The following is a 17688-nucleotide window of genomic DNA, read 5'->3' as shown; positions in this document are numbered from 1 at the left end:
AAAATAAGCTTTGTACCGGTCTCACATTTGCAACTGTATCACATATGCAAATTGTGTCTGATTTTTAGCACATACAATGGAATCATTTTGGATCATAAAGTATAGACTTCGAAGTGTGCATTGATTTAAATGCAGGGATCTTTAAACATTGTGGATGCTGCATCGTCTGCAAACATGGGTTAAAATGAGTCCGACTTCAAGTTTGCTTCGCTTGAAACCACAAATGAATAAATACTGTATTTTCATGAACATAGGATGCGCCGTGTTAAAGAGCACCGTCTCTATAACTGGTTCTTTTTCTGTATTTAACACTGCACAGGGCGCACCGCACGATAGAACGCCAATGGCCTATGCTACTGCTGCGTGACAACAGCGCAAAGAACTTTTGTTGTGGTTTATTTAAGTATTGATAAAGTAAAATACGGATTTGCAAATAGGATTGTATGAGTGTAAACACATGTATGTAGCTTGTGTATATACATACAGTATGTATGTGGACAGCACGATTTGAAGAAAATTTTACGTGAGCCTTATGGTCAAGAAAGTATGGTAAACATTATAGTGTGAGTAATACCATCCAGCCGTATATTTCAGAGGAGCTTCTGACTTTGGGGAGCAGTTCCATTGGAATATCAAAGTAGCTAAAAGAGGCCCAGAAAAAGAAGGAATCAAAACAGGTCATTTTGTGCCGTTTGAGTATTTGTATCAAGCAGCGTTACACACGTTAGTGATTCAATGAGAGCGTTTGATTTTGTTTACATTATGGTGTTTACAGAATGCTATTTAATGCATTGGGGAAGGACAAAACCATGTTAAGCTTTCACTAATTAGTGCAGGGTTTCATACACCTTTTTCATGACCAAAAACTTTCAAGGCCAATTTTTTCAACTTTCCCAATACCTCTAGAGGAATAAATCCAATGCCGATCAAAAAAACATTTATTGTTGGCTGTTGATGACTAAAATAAAGTTGATGTCTTGCTGCTAGCCATACTTTGTGCTTTTTTATCAGTGTCTGTTGAGTCGTAACGCCAGGAGACATGCTCTGCCCACCCAAAGAAAATTGGATGTAGTGGTGAGAGCAGTCTGAAAAAATGAGAAAAAGACAAACAAAAGAAAAGATAAGGAAAAAAGGAGAGAAAGGAGAAAAAGAAAAAAGAAGTAAAAATCTGAAAAGGAAACAAAGGGGAAAAAAGGAAAGAAAGGAAGAAAAACAGGAAAAAAGAAGAAAAAGAACAACAGGCAAGAAAGTAGAAAAGCTAGAAAAACAACTAAAGGAAAAGGGAAGAAGAAAAAACAAACAAAAAAAAAGCTAGGGAGAAAAATAATGAGAGGAAAAAGGGAAGAAGATGGAAAAAAAGAATAAAAACAAGCAGGAAAAAATAAATATGAAAAAGCACAATTTATCTCCCACCCACAGTCTCTCAGTTACACAATGATGAAGTGTTAATTGAGAATTAAGTTTGTCCAAATTAGCTGTGGTTTGTGTGTGTGTTGCAGTTACCTGCAGAGCTCATTATCCCAGTCCATGGTGTGAATGTTAAAGAGCATTGTGCGACTAGCATTGGAAACATCAGTGCAATGAATTCCTCCATTCTTGCCACCTGTAAGACACTGAGAAAATTGAGCATTAATAATGTATGTCAAACTCATTGGGGGCCACATGGTAGAAAAAAACATTCTCACAGGGGCCCCACGAGTAAATTAGTGGGATAAGAAGTGTGCCTTAGCTGGAGGACTGTGGATCTTTCAGAGACTCGCAATTACATTACAATTTGGATATAGGCCAGGGTGTAAGATTCGATGATAAAAACTGTTATTGACGACAATCAAATTTATTTCCACTACAGTTTAATCAACTCAGGGAAACTCATGCAACCTTAAAAGTGACCAAAATAGCACACAATTAAAATGTCAGTAGAAATGAGGTAAACGATTGATTCAATGATGTAAAAGTCACTTTCTGCTTTCTTTTCTTTTTTTATAAAAACTGTTTATCTGAATTTTAGATTTCACATCTATTTTGGCAAGCTAATGCTTCTTTTACAGGGCTCTTAAAACTTAAGGCAAGTTCAATTCAAGACCAAGACAAAAAAAAAAACCCCACTATTAAAACAAACAAAACAAAACAAAACACAGATATTTCTTGCACACAGTACATTGCGTCTCGTACACACGACCTGGCACAGCTTTTAAATGAGAGAAAACAAATGTACCCTTTCTCACGGTCCAAAGTAAACGTCTCTGTTCCAAGTTGCTATGTGGGTAGACCTAAGTGTTGGACCGAAACCACAACACCGTTTTGATAGTTCCAACATTGTGGTCCGGCCATGTTGCCAATAAAATAAACTGCTGCATTATTAAAAAGACGATTAAGAAATCTTTATTGTTCAAACAGATATACATCTTATTAATCTGTTCACATTTTTAAGACCTTCGAAAATTGCATTTAAGACATTTTTATGCCAATTAAGGCCTTATTTTTAGAATAATTAATGAAATGTCTTTTAGGACTTTACCAGCACGCCCGTGACTTTTATTTAAAGTAGATTAAGATGGGTGATTCCGCAAATGTTCTCTGGTTGATATATGCTAGTCAATAAAAACAGCTCTAGTGGGTGGTTTGGTCTGGGAGAGGTGCCTGGCTTTGGGGACATCTAGTGGACATATTCAAAACCGCAGGTAAATGTTGGACTCCATGCGGCTCATTTTTTTCCTGTGCTTCTCTCAGCATTGTCTCGTGGGCCGGATTAATGTTAAGTGCAAGAGAATAATGAGCTGTACTTTTAAATATTACCACTTTGTCACCAAAGTCAGTCACCCCTCCTAAAGCAACTGAATCTGCATTTCTTTCTTTCTCTCGCATTCTCTGTTCATTTAGCTTCTTTTTATCACTTTCCTTCTCTTTTCCACTCCCTCTCACTATTTTTTTCTCCATTTCTCTTTTCCTTTCTCTTTGTCCCACTCTCTCTCCCACCGTTTCTTTCACTCTACAACTCTCTTACTCTAGCTCCTTTCCTTTTTCTCTTTCTGTTTTTGTTTCTCCTTCATTCTTCCCTCTTTTCTCTCCTTCATTCCCTCTTCCTCTCTTTTTATCTTGCTTTCTTACTCTCATTTTTTCTATTTCACTCTCTCTTTTTCTGTATCACGCTTTCTCTTCGCTGTCTCTTTTCTTTCTTTCTCCCTCTCTTTATCCAACCCTTTCTTTCCATCACCGTCTTTCTCTCCGTCTACATTTTTTCTTCTCTCTCCCCCTCTCCCTTCCTTTCCATCTCTCTTGTTCTCTCTCTTTCTTTCACCTCTTTTATCGCTCTGTCTACATCCTTTCTCTCTCCATATTTTTCTTTCTCTCGGTCTCCATTCTCTTTCTCATTCCCACTTTCACTTTAAACTTTTTATTTCTCACTATCCCTTTTTCCTTCTCACCCTCTTCCTTTCTTTCTCTTTAATCCAATAGTACGGCCCTCATGAGGTTTTTTTCCTACCATGTGGCGCCAGCTTCATATTTGTTGTCTCTAAGTATTGTGTTTTTTATTGAATCTGTGAGTCGACTGAGATAATATCAACCGCAAAGTGACAAAACACTGAAATAAATTTGTATAGGTTGGTTTTTAATAAATCTGTGTGTGTGAAGTGTCCTACCCAGATGATCCATGAGTCGACTGTACCAAACATTGCGCGCCCACCGAGTACAGCCCTTTGCACCGTGTCCACGTTGTCCAGCAGCCATCTGAGCTTCACCGCACTGAAATAGGTGCTGATGGGGAGGCCTGTTTTGTGCTGGTTCATCAGAAAATGGGGGAGATCAAAAGAGAAACAAACGCAAATTCGCTGTTACAAAACTTTAAATATGTTTAGAGAAAACACTCGACTTATCACATTTACTTTGAGATGATTCTTGTTTTTGTCTGGTGCTTTGTTGATAAGTCTTTCCACCGTGGATTGTGTGCGCAGGTCCAGCCAAACTATAAAGCAGATAGAAGCGAAGTTGAAGGGAACCCAAGTGTCTGATTATTGAAAACCAAAATTGCCCAAATTAAGAATGTAAATTAACACCGTAAAATACATTTGTCCTCCATGAGATTCATGTCGGGTGATGCCTCTGTATACGGCTGTTCGTCATTTTGACCATTATTTTGCACTTGTTATTTTTACTTTTACGCACTATTTACAATAGTGTCACTATTAGCCAATCCTGTTACTGTTAGTTGATTTCCACACCCCTTAGGGCTGATCTTTTTGTAACCTAGGAGATTTAGTAAAAAGGAAGTGCTCATGGAAGACCATCAGGTTGAAACTTCTTATCTGAGGACTAGTCTCTCTCCACTGTTCTCCTTGTGAGTTGAAAAAAAAAAAATGTGTCTCCTTATTTTGAGTGTAGTATTTGTAAATGCATCAATGCAATAAAACTAAATATGTCATAGATACATTTACTAACTACTTAAAAAGGCAAATAACAAAATGTCAAAACAACAAACTAGAAACAAAAAACAAACATGACAAAATTCAAACAATGACAAACCAGAAATAGAAACTACAATGGGCAAAGTAACAAAGAAACAAACGAACCTGGGGTCGTGTTGGAATTAAATGACACAAGGAGGATGACAGAAGAACTCAAAATTACCTGCCAAGTTTGCTGATCAAAAATGTCCAAGTTCAAGCGCTTTTCAAACCCTTTCAAGTCAACTTTTTCAATTTTTCCAGTACCTTTAAAGGGAGATATAAAACGCCAATCGAAAGAAAGCTTTTTTGTAGTTGTTGGCTTTGACGATTAAAATGAAGTCATCTTACTGCTAGGACATAATTTGTGGTATATTGAGCTGTTTGTATCTATGATCTACCATATTTTTGTGTCAATGGGCTGCTATAAACTGACATGAATTCTGCCATTCTGCTTTAACAATGCACGCGCAGCTTTACTATATCACACTAGCTTAGAACCACGGAAAGGGCATCAAAGGTGATGGGTAATAATGGAGTATAATACAACGATGAGATGACAGATTAACTCGAAATCACCTGCCACAGTTTGCTAATCAAATATATACGTTTAAAGGGTTTACAATAATCAGGCACAGGTGTGTAATAATTGGGAACACCGGTGCCCAGTTTAAACCCCAGTTAGGGCCTTCTGGCGGTAGGAGGTATGTTAGACCCCAACACCATGCTCTTCAAGCCTAGCACAAAGACTTTCTTCAATGTTGAAATTCTTTAAAAATCACAAATTAACTTGTCTGTTAAATTGAAAACTGAAAAAAGGCTAATAGGGAACAGCCAAAGCTCAACTTGACCCCGTCCCCTTAAAGCTTTTCATTTCACTCCTCAGGCATACCTGTACTTCCTGCAAATTCACCTAGTGCCTAGCAGGTGCGGAACATATCCCCAGCAAAAAGTAACAAAACACTGAAATACACTGATTATTTCAACTACATTGGACTTACTCTAACCATGTTTATAGAAGTTATTGTGTTGTGTTTTTTTCACACTCGTTTTTGGTTGCACAAGGAAGTTTGCAAACTACGGAGAGTTAAAGTAACCAAAATTTATCTTTTTGCCCGGCCTTTTTTAGGTTTTTGCGTCCCTGTAGCAGTAAGATGGTGGAAAATTATCAACTCCCTTTGAGTGAGACTCTTTGTGTGTAAAATAAATACCAATCTCTCAACCTATGAATATTTTTTATTATTCAAATCAACATTGTTTTTTTTAACAAATTAAGCTCATTTTACCACTGAGCTACGCTGAATAATACACACTGTACCTTTAAAGTGGTTAATGTCATGATTTCGGGAATCTGTAGTAAAGATAATCACACCAGAGATACTGCAAACTCACCAATGGCATTATAGAGAGGCTCTCCGGTGTCTTTGTCCCAAACTACGGTCGTCTCTCTCTGATTGGTTACACCCACCGCTAATAAGAATACAAAAATAAAATTAAAGATAGGTTTCAAAATAAACTGCCCGAGGACATTTTTACCACCTTTAATGTTGCTGATATCAATGTTGAGCTTGCAAAGTTTCTCACAAGTTTTCTCCATACATTCATAGACTGATTGGATTATTTCCCTGGGGTTTTCTTCAACCCACCTTAATCAAAAAGAGAAATACAACATTAGTGTTATATTTTATATTTCAAGACATTAAAACTGATTTTTGACCAGAAGACCCTAATCTACAGACACAAAACCTTGGGAAGTTTAAAGGACAAATTTGTTCTTGTCACAAGTAATAAAATATCTCAGTGTTTCTATTCGTGGAGACCTCGGGCCTCCAACGTGGTACCCGCAAGCACCAGGGTGCGCCCTAAGGACAGCAGAAGTGCCGGCGGACCTGTTCTGAAAATAGCTTAGCAGTGCAGGATTATTGTGATTTTGTAGTCAAATTATTTTTTTTAGTGGTTGACTGAGTATATACAGCAATCCCACGGTTATCGCGGTTAATGGGGACCAAAACCACCCGTGAAAAGTGAAAATCTGTGAAGTAGCGACGCCCCTTCAAAAATGCTTAAAAATATATATATATTATTTTATCTTATTATTATTTTTTTTTAGATCCGCGAAGCTCTGAACCTGCGAACATGGAACCGCGAAGTAGCGAGGTCCCACTGTATATTTCTTTCTCCTCTTTCTAATGTTTTCTTTTTCTCTCTTTGCTCTTATTTTGTACACTCTTACTCTTACCCTCTTTCTCATCCCCCCTCACTCCTCTCTTTTGTTCTTTTCTCATTCACTCTTTCTCTTCTTTCTTACCCTCTCTCTCTTTCTTTCACTCTTTTTGTCTTCTTTCCCTCACTCCATTTTTTCTTACACTTTTTTTTCTTCTTTCTTACTCTCTCACTCTCTTCCTTCTACTTCCAATAACCAACCTGGTAATAATATAGTAACTAGTACAAGTTACTATTTTAGAAATGTACATCAAACAAGATTCCCTTCGCACTAATAAGTAGCAAAAAGTAACTCGACGCTTGAAAAAGGTTGGAGACCCCTGATGGACCAAACCCACAAAAACTGATAATCCTTAAAATGTCACACAGATTGTATGAAAAACTAGTAAGAACATTGTTTTTAGACTGTCAGAAGAGTGTTTTGAAACCCACCCTTCCTTTGGAAAACTTTGTTTGATTTCTACTTGGTGGTGAGTAATTAATTCTGCTGTCCTGGCATTGAACACCTGCAAACAAAGAGAAAGACAACAAAAGGATTTTCACTAAGACTTTACAAAGTAGCAGAATACTTTGTGTGTTTCAGGAAACGATACATTTCAAAAATACATACAACAGGAAAAATCAACCAACCAGTGTGTTTTGAAGCTGCACGGAACGCCTATTTTTATTCGTAAGTCAAGAAACAACCATTAACAGTTTAAATCATCGGTGTCAAAGATTTCGTAAAGAATTTTAATGTTGCCCGAGAGAATATGCCGGGAGAAGCACAAGAGAAAAATGACTTGCAGTTTGAAATTTGCTCACTGGATGCCTAAGCCACGGCACCACTCACAAAGCGACTGAATCTCTCTCCAAAATAGTCACACTTGGCCATCTCTTATACCAGCATCTACTAACATGCCTGTAACAACCAATGATGTAAAATGGGCTAAATATTTTACAATCATGGAGTTGTAAAACAAAATAATGTGACATACCGAAGTAAAAAATGAATCAAAACGGTTGGACAGTCATCTCCTCTTTTTAGTCATTAAAATACCTTTGGAGGCAATGTCACCTCAATGTTCACTTGCCTCCCTACCAAGAACACAGTCGAAACTGTGATGTACATTTGCACAGTAGAGGAACATGCATTTTACACCTAGGCCTTCAGTGATGTGTTTTTTGGGAATGAAACAGCTATATGGAAAAGAAAGACAGAGGCAGGTTCCCTTTGATATGCCGTTTTTCTCTTGATATTGGTCAATATGCATGTTCTTTTTCAGGGATTTTTGTTGTTGAAATTTGTTGGGTATAAAATCTTTAGATTGGTTTGTATTTCCTTTTTTGTTGTTTCTCTAAATATTTTGATTTATGTTTTCTGTGTTATCAGGGCTAATGTGTTTTGCGAATAGATTTCCGAAGAAAAAGTTCAATGTAAAAGTAAAAAGATAAATTTTATCCTAATTAAGTCGAATAATAGATTTGACTTTGGTGCATAATTGCCCTCTAGCTAGGTTAACATACACACCCTAGAAGGTTGTGGTGTGGCCAACCTGAAATCTGATTGGCTAATCCAACAGTGTTATGGACACCAATTTCTATGCTACAAGGGCCTTCAGAAATGTTGTTGAAGGCCTTGGGGAAGATACCTTAGCCTAACTTCAGGTAATGTTGTGGATAAAAGACATGCTGACATCAGACTTTTGGAAAAAGTCTTGGCAGACGAACTAGGTACAGCATCTGACCTGCCAAGATTTTCAGAGAAAACTGAGACGAAAACATTTCCGGAGAAGTTCGTAAGCCCTCTCGCGGGGCTGAGACCCCCTTTCAGTTTTAATCATTTGAAGTTATAAAAGCTCTGTTATGTCTAAGATTCTCTGAGTTCTCTTGTAAACGCTGAAGATGCAAAAATTAAACAAGAAGCTCCCTTTTACGTAACCTGCATTCCTGCATTTCTTTGAACGCATACGAGAAGAATTAATCGATTCTCAAACCCAGATTTCTCCAACAGTAGTTGCTAAAATGTTATTGGTTAAATGCTTAAATAAGATATCTCAGTACTGGAAGCAGCACAAGCAGGGGAAAGCAAGAAAATGAACAAATAATTTCAAATTATTTCCTAAGTATGCATGAACAAAATATAAATCATATAATTCAGATATTTCTATGTCAACAGAGAAGGCCTTGCAGGCCCTGACGGCCTACCACTGGATTTGCATGTTCACAGACTCAATATACAACAGATATAATGCCTTCCTTTAGAACCATAACCTTAATGCCACATTTTTTTATTTTAAAACCACATTCTACAGGCAAAAGCATCACAGTAGCTCTGCTTTGATTCATTGTTATCCCCCATCATGACCTTATTCATAGAGGAAATGGAAAGTGGGGCTTGGGATCTCAAACTTGCAGCCCTGTGGCTAACTGTGGCCCCCAGGATGATAGTTTGAGGCCCCCCCTCCCTAATATGAAAGTTAAAGGGACAGTGTGTATTATTTTCCCACCGGATGCCATGTAGTATTCTGTTGCTCCACCAAAAAAGAATGGTAACAGCACAACGGAAAAAGACAAAATACAGAGTCTCAAAGTGACCAAAATGCACCTTTTTACTTTTGAAAAGGAAAAATGAAAATTAAAAAAAAAAAAAAACCTACAAGAAAAGAAAAAAGGACAAAGAAAAGGAAAAAAAGGAAAATGAAATAAAGAAATAAGACAAAGTAAAACTCAAGAAAAAAATAAAATTTAAAATATAAAATAAAAAAGAGAAAGAAAAAAATAAAATAAAAAAAAACAGAAAATTGCACTTTTTGTGGGTAAAAATTAGAAGAAAAATGATGCTTTTTGCTAACTTTCAGTCTCTGTAGTTTTTTGTAGTCACCCTTGAACTAATTTTAGGTTGCACTTTACATTACAGCGTCACCTAGTGGACAAATATTAAGCACCATCCCTTTAAGAATGGCAAATTGTTTTTAATCAGTGCCGTTTTTGAGGAAAACCCCATTTGGCCCAACCTCACCTAGCTTCAGCGGCCCCGACTAAATTGAGTTTAAGACCGCTGATGTTCTTCAAGAAGACAACTCTACAGCAATCGAAGCAACAGAAAGGACAAAGTATAAAAAAACAAAGCTATTTGCTTTAGAACCAAAACACACAAGCTTATCTGTTAAGCATGGTTGCACTAATGTAATGATTTGGGCTTTAGCAGAATCGATCCTGTATTTGCAGCAAAATGCATCCAAAATCATTCCTAAGCAGTTTTATTGTATACTATGAGACAAAACACTGCTAATAGAACACAGCATTTAATCAAAAGGAAAAAGACAATAGTTTAAACTAGATAAGTCAACAAAATCAACCAATAGACTTTAACCTTATTGGATTTTTATCTCCTCAGTACTAAAAGGTAAAATATCAATCAATTTAGGAAATAACCGTATAAAGATCAGAATAATTCTGATATTTAAGTTTTGTAAAGCCATAATAACATGCAAGGTGCCCCCTAAGCTGAGGTGTCGGCAGACCTGTTCTGAAAATAGCTCACTAGTGCTGGGTTATTGTAATTTTCTAGTAAAAAAATGTTTGGATTGGTTGACTGAGTATATTTAACCCTATTTATAGAAATAACCTCGTAATAACACAGTAACAACAATGTAATGACATGCAAAATTGTTATTTAAGAGATTCAAATAAATAAATTCCAGTTCATGGGCTTCATGGACAAAAAAATAAAACATGTATTGATAATATTTTTGAAGCAGTGAAAATTAAATGATGATATATTTATATACTAAACAAATGTATTTGTCTTTATATTGATTTATTTTACAGGAAGTACAACTAGTTATCAAGCTTTGGTGTCTTTTCTACTTAGCTATCTAGCTTTTTTTAGTTTTCTATTTGGCTATTTAGTTTGCTTTTTACTTTTTTAGCAAGCTATCTAGCTCCCTTTTATTTTATTTTTACCTGTTTTTCTAGTTGGCTATCTTTCTACATTTTTAGCCATTTAGCAAGCTATCTAGATAGCTTTTTAACATTTTTTTACATGTCATTTTGCTAACATTTTACCTTTTTTTGCTAAAGAATACATTTTGGCCTGCTTTCTAGTTAGCCATCTAGCTTTTTTTTTTAGCTTTAAATCTGGCTATTTTGTTGGCTTTTTAGTCTTTCGGCAAGCCATCAAGCTAACATATCAGACTGAATGCCCTTTGCTCTAATTAATAACAAAAAGTAGCTCAACGATTGAAAAAGGTTGGAGACACCCTGCTGTAAGGAAATGCTTCGGGATGACTTCCAAACGAATGTCTCTACCCAAATTCCAAACAAAAAGCCACGACCCGCTTGGAAAAGTAAAGTCTTCCATAGGAAGAGCTCCTAAAAATGCCATATGCCATTTGGTGGTAAACATTTACAACTGTACCACTACAATTTACGTTTTCCCAGTTAAAAGTAAATCAGGTGCCAGAGTACATGCAAGAGTTGCAGGCAGCCGGTTTAAATCAATGCAAAAACATTGAACATGGACAACAAAGGTTATGAAAATACCTTAACGTTACATAGATGGAGAGTTAATTTTTGAAAGGGGATTTCATCATACCTAGGCACACAACTGATAGAAACAGAAATGACCTTCACCCCTTAACGTTCTTGTACAATTCTCCGAAAATCTTCCAAGACGTACCCAAAGAGCATTTAATGCTGTTCTGGACGGTTTTGGTCTCTTTTGAAATAATCACTGCAAGTGCTACCAACAATGAGTGATCAGAGTTGAAACACACAGAAAAAGAAGGCTTTTGTTCTTGCCTGAATTTCTTTTGCAATCAAATGCCTGCAGATGAATGTAGCATGGGCATCTTCGCCAGACAACAGGTGAGACAATAGCATAAGCCTTACTGGGTATCTAGTTAAATGTGATTACAATCTGAAACACTAAACAATGTATTTTACACATTTTAGAGCACACATTTTCGGTTGCACGGCACAGTACAGCGACATCTATAGTAATAATAATAATTCAAAGTTTTTCACATGCATAATAAAGAACCACGATTCCATGCACAATGAAATTCTTACTTTGCTGTCCACACAGTTTGCCAGCGTAATAAAATCAAACTATACACATGTATACATAAAATACAACAAATATTACAAATATAAAAATAGAAGATTAACTCAAGATGAGTTAAGGGATTAAGATAAAAAAAAAGATAAAACACAGTTCAAAGTGACTAGTGCAAGAATAGTCCAAATATGGTTCATTTTAAAGTGTGTAATATGCTGAACATGTCTGTGGCGTAACTTTCGATCAGCAGCATTTTGATGTCTGATGGCAGAGGGGTAATATGAGTTTTACATTTCATACTCCTGTACCTTTGTCCTGAGAGCAGAAGTGTAGACAGTCTGCGTTGTGGGTGGGGTCCTTAATGATTGAAGCGGCCCTCCTGTGTACTCTGCGATGGTTTATGCTCTGCAGATTGGGCAGTGCAGTCCTGGTGGTCCTCGGAGTGTTCCTAACCACTCTCTGCAGGCATTTGCGGTCCATGGCCATGATGCTGTCGTAGCAAACAGTGATGCACATGGTCAGGTTGCTCTTCACGATGCAGGTGTAGAAGTTGAAGAGGATCTTGCTTGCCATTCCAAACTTCCTCAGCCTCCCCAGGAAGTACAGTCGCTGTTGAGCTTTCCTGCAGCTGTGTGGTGTGGAGGGTCCTTGTGAAGTCCTCAGTGATGTGCATGCCAATGTACTTAAAGCTACTCACCTGCTCTACTTCAAGATCCCGGATGAATAGTCCACTATCATCTCCTTTGTCTTCTCCGTATTGAAGGTGAGGTTGTTGTCCTAACACCAGGTCGCAGGACACGCCACTTTCCTCTTGTAGGCTGCTTCTTCCTCCGCAGTGATGGGTCCTATCACTGCAGTGGCGTCGGCAATCTTCAGGATGATGTTGTCCTTGTCGGAGGAGACTCAGTAGTGCGTGAAGAGGGCAAAGAGGATTGGGCTGAGGAGCTAGCTTATGAAGAGGAAGTCACGTGTGGTGACAGGAGAAGGACCTAAGTTGTATCAATTGAGTGCGGCCTTTGAGGTAGCAATGGAACTATAGGAGGGGGGTGCGGGTAATGCCAATTGAAGAGTCTGCTGAGGAGAATGGGGTGAGAGATAGTGTCAAAGACGGCACCAAAGTCGAAGAAGAGGTGAATGGAGACTAAACCAGCTGAAATGAGGAGGTCGTTACCAATTTCGATAAGTGCATCTCCTGGGCTGGGTCAGGGAAGAAAACAGTCTGGGTCAATTCGTTGAGTTTGGACAAGTAATTTGGCTGTTGCCACGTTTCAGTTAAACAAGTAAAGTCAAGATGTCCCTTGCTCAAAAGTGAGCTGACGTTGAGCAGACCAAAGAGAATGGTGGATGAGATGATCCCTAAGGCAAGCAGTCCATTGTTCATTTTCAGGATCGAATTCGTCTGGTTTGGCGAAATTGGCCATCTTCACTGCACACTACGGCCGCATTTACATTGTCGCCAATTATGTGGTGTATTTTAAATGATCACACACACGTTTCACGCTCTTAACCACATTTACTGAACACTTTTCATTCATATTACAACAAGCCAACCGGCCCGAATACTAGGCATGCGCAGTAACACTACAACAGCGAGCTCCTAAGCTCAATATACCGCACGAACCAATTGGGCTGTGCCATTTCCAGGCAGTGGATTATTTTCTTTTTTAATCATACTTAAGCCTAACCTGTCTTTTATTAAGTGAAAGGGCGACAAAGGGACCCGGCTCCTTTATTGATGGGGAGCCGGCCCTTGTTCACTTCAAAGAGTCAGCTCGTAGAGTATTTTTGTTCGCAAACGACCCATCACTGTGTACTATAGGTTGACAATATAACCACGTTGTCACCGTTGCATAACATGAACATGCCGCCACACTGCCACGTCACTTACCAGAAACCTTGTTGAGCTCGTGCCTTGGTCAATAGCACCCACGAGGGGATCCATGGCCGTTCCTCGACCCTGTTGAACTATTTGGAGAGGCAAAGTGACGAAAAGGCACACTTGCTCGCTTCAAAGTGTGCTTTGAAAGGACAGCGGCTCAACGAGGGAAGAAGTGACATGCAAGAGGGCGGGGCATTCCGCAGCTGGCGAGCCTATCTATGCGACGCTCCTATTGGTTAGTCATTTAGGCGTTGGTCGCTCCTCCACCAATCAGCTCTCAGCAGGAGTGTCACCACAGAGCGGAACATTCTCTTCATATTCATTTACGTACTTTAGAAGTTTACTTGCATTTCGATCAAAAGTAAACGTGGGAAGAGTAGCCAAAATGTTACTCAAGTAAAATTACTGTTACTTCAAAATAATAAGACTAAAGTAGAGGTAAAGCAATCAAAATAAGTACTTGCGTAAAAGTAAAAAAGTACCTGGTAAAAAAACTACTCAGGTACTAAGGGCCGGAGTGGGCCGCTTTTTTAGCCCGGAGTTTTCAACCCAAAGCCTGCCCACTTGGGTATGGAGGAGGAATTGGAATAAATGGAGCAGCAGCGAGCTCTTATGATGCAGTTTTATTGGAGATATTTGTTGATAAATTAACAGAAAGCACTTTACCGTTTTAATTCAAAAGAAAATTATACAAACACTTTGCATTCCCAAAAGATAGTTTAACTTTACGCTAAACTCTTGGCACTTTAATGAAGTAACTTCACTACACACGTTTTAAGTAGGCTACTTAAAACACCAAAATCCTCCTAAGCAAAGCAATGGTCTCTGCAATGTTGTTCATGGCAATGTAATTGTAAATAAACATAAGAGTTTCTTTTTCAGTGTACATCTGAGACAGTAAGATTCTTATCCTAGTTTTCAATTTCTTTAAAGCAGAGAAGCAACCAAGTAAAGGAAAGTGTCACGATTACCCAATGCCCTCACCTGTGCCTGCTCCTTTGGCGCCAGCTGCTGCTCGTTGCCGGATTGGTTCCCCTCCTATTAAAACTTAGAGCTCTCATTCACTTCTAGTCAGTCCGTCAACAAACCTCTGCACTTGCAAGGCAAGTATTTTGACTTTGTCCCGTCCCTTGCTCGTACATTCTTTATCCGGTATCAATCCCGCCTGTCCCGTCCTCTCCGGTATCCTGCTCGTGCATCCAGTATCGATCCCGCCTGTCCCGTCAAGTCTGATATCCTGCTAATTTATCCAGTATCCGGTATCGATCCCGTCTGTCCCGTCCTGTCCAGTATCTTGCTCATGCATCCTGTATCCGGTATTGATCCCGTCTGCCCCTTCCTCACTTGTATCTTGCTCCTGTATCCTGTATCCGGTATCGAACCCGTCTGTCCCGTCCTACCCGGTACCCTGTATCCAGCATCGATCTCGTCAGCGTCGTCCTCACCTGCATCTTGCTCGTGTATCCGGTATTGATCCTGCCTGTCCCGTCATCACCTGTATCCTGCTCGTGTATCGATCCCGTCTGTCCCGTCCTGTCCGGTATCCTGCTCATCTATCCAGTATCTATCCCGTCTGTTGCATCCTCACCTGTATCCTGCTCGTGTATCCTGTATTCGGTACCGGTCCCGTTCTGTATGAAATCCTGTATCTGATATCGATCCAGTCTGTTCCATCCTGTTCGGTATCTGGTATTGATCTTATCTGACCCTGGCTTCCTGTTTTCCCGCACCTGACTTCTCTGCGCCGCTTCTTCTGCCCAGCGATCACCGAATCGCTGGCGTTTGTGCTCCCGCGCATGACTGCCCCGCTTCCTTAAATAAAGCTTGGTGTGAAAACGTTTGGGTCTACCGTCTGTTGGGGTTTTGACAAAGGCTCAACAGAAATGTAAATGCCAGCCCAATGGCATGGTAGGCATCTGTGAGGAGGTTATATTGTGAGTGGACCTGCGTCTTCTTATTCCTTCTTTGTTCATTTATTTTTTCACAAGCTTTTTTCTTCTCTTTTTCAAGTATTTTCTCTCTTTTTTTATTATTCTTTCCTACCTTTCCTTCGTTTTTCTTATTTTCCATGTATTTTGACTCTTCAGGCCTTGTAACAATTTTTCCCTGCCTATTATTTTATTTTCTTCTCTCTCTTTATTTTTTACAGAATTTTTTTCTTGTTTTCTTTTTCATTTTTGTAATTTTAATTTTAAGCTTTATTTAAAGGTAACTGTGTGCATAATCCCCGTGACCCTACTGAGGATAAGTGGTGCAGATGGATGTGTGCATAATGTTACATAAAAAGTATTATTATATGATAGGTAAAACATACCTGTGAACCTGTATGTTTTTGCTGTACAAAGTACGTTTTTTATGCATTTTAAGACGTTTACAACGTACAACAAAATCTGTATGGAAAAACGCAATTTTGTCAATTATGGGTACCATCCAGTATACACAAAATGGCAAATCAATCAAGTCAAACGAGTTTGCTGCGGTAGCCTCTATCTCGTTTTTTTTTCCGTTGCAAACGAAGCGAGCGGTTTGATGCTACTGTGCGCATGCATCTGCCGCCTGGGGTTTTCCTATCACGAATCATTCCGAACAAAAAAAATATGGTGCAAGATTATTTTGTATTTTGTAAGGGAAAATAGACAGTTTGTAAGCGCATGGAGCCGTGGAGGTTGATAAGTATGAGAAAAGCAACATAAACAATGTGAAGAGGCTTTAGGTAGCCGAAAGAGCCTGCTCTTTTTAGTGAGCCGAGTCGAAAAAGCCGCTTCTCGAAAAAAAGACGGCATTCCCATCACTCCCAACTTTTTGAGTGAGAGGAGCTACCAGGTAAAGGCAGTTAACTGCTAAGTTCTGCAAATATATAGCTCAACACACAACTGGGGAAAACAGGACAGATGACAGGCAAAAAGTGAGTGAAATGAAAGATAACAGTCCTTCTTTTAACGTGTTTCAATTATTTTCCTAGCCTTCTTGGCTCCAACTCGCACCTTTCCACCCTCCATTGTACCTGCCTCGTATCATTCGCATGATCTGTGTTAATTTTACCGCTTCCGACAAGCGGTGGTGGGCCATACCAACTTAAGGTTTGGGAGGGGAAAATTAGCATTTTTTAACAGTCTCTTTTGTTACATAATGCTAACCCTTTGGGAGATTAATTTGTTTGGTTTTACAATCCAGAGCTGTATTAATCACACTTTTTAGTGAAATTACGATGTTGGCAACAAGATTGACTTGATATATTTTGAAATTATTAGAATGCAACACAAGAACAATCAATGAGACTACCACAAAATGTATTTTTTTCGATCTTTTTTGGAATCATTTCTTCCTTTTCCCTGATTTAAAAGATACCCTTTTTCTTTATTTTTTTTCTTATTATATTTATTTTCCTCCATGACCCTTCACTTCTTTTTTCTTACTTTTTACTACTTTTGTTCAGATTTTTTTTCTTCCATTTGTTTCTTCCTTTTTTCTTTTTTTTCTGGGCTTTTTTTCTTCCTTTTTTCTTTTTTTTCCTGGGCTTTTTTTTCTTTTTAGCTTTTTTTCTTTTTTGCTTCATCAACCACCGCCCCCTTTTGTGCATAATCTTACATAATAATTGTTAATATATGGATTAAAGCAACAAAAACAATCAAAAAAGCCAGTTTTTAAAGACACTACACTCGAGAATAATTTATATGGTAAATTTACCAAAGTCTATGAATGTGAGTACTACATTTTATGTATGAGGAAATGTGAAGACATTAAGCCACATGGAATGGAAGATATAGCCATATGTGACTTAATGGTCTTGGGACCAATGCATCAACTGCTTAAGTCTATACACAAAATCAGCGATGATGATAATTTGCTATATACTGTTTTCATGCCACATTGTGGTAGGATGTGTATGTATTTACTTTTTTTTTTTTTTTTTTTAACAAAAAAAAGGATATTTGATTGGCTAGATTCTAGTCTCTAGATAGACCAAGTTATAGATCGACCAAGATAGCCTTAGATCTTCTTTATTTGTCATTCTTGTACACATGTATAGAGAACTAAATGCCAATACATCTGACCAGCGTTTTCCAAAAATATATAAATAGTATATATGTGACTGCGGT

At 38.3% G+C, this 17688-nt stretch overlaps 1 protein-coding gene across 1 annotated transcript in view; it reads right to left on the bottom strand.

The window, feature by feature from the left end:
• LOC148353398 (glycerol kinase-like) overlaps positions 1–13795 on the bottom strand; it is a 29094-nt gene extending 15299 nt beyond the window's left edge. Inside the window, exons 1-8 of the mRNA XM_088353096.1 lie at positions 13598–13795; positions 7098–7171; positions 5982–6088; positions 5835–5912; positions 3885–3964; positions 3642–3779; positions 1504–1613; positions 575–641 (exon numbers count right to left, since the gene is read on the bottom strand). Of these exons, the coding sequence (XP_088209222.1) occupies positions 575–641; positions 1504–1613; positions 3642–3779; positions 3885–3964; positions 5835–5912; positions 5982–6088; positions 7098–7171; positions 13598–13651 (708 nt within the window). The 5' untranslated portion in view covers positions 13652–13795. The remainder of the gene's footprint in view (positions 1–574; positions 642–1503; positions 1614–3641; positions 3780–3884; positions 3965–5834; positions 5913–5981; positions 6089–7097; positions 7172–13597) is intronic.
• Between the last annotated feature and the right edge of the window lie 3893 nt (positions 13796–17688).

This window comes from Urocampus carinirostris, chromosome 14 (assembly GCF_059441175.1).
Source record: "Urocampus carinirostris isolate Australia breed hairy pipefish chromosome 14, RoL_Ucar_1.0, whole genome shotgun sequence".
NCBI lineage: Eukaryota > Metazoa > Chordata > Actinopteri > Syngnathiformes > Syngnathidae > Urocampus > Urocampus carinirostris.
The sequence above is the reverse complement of the archived record's forward strand: the minus strand, read 5'-3'. Positions and strand labels throughout refer to the sequence as shown.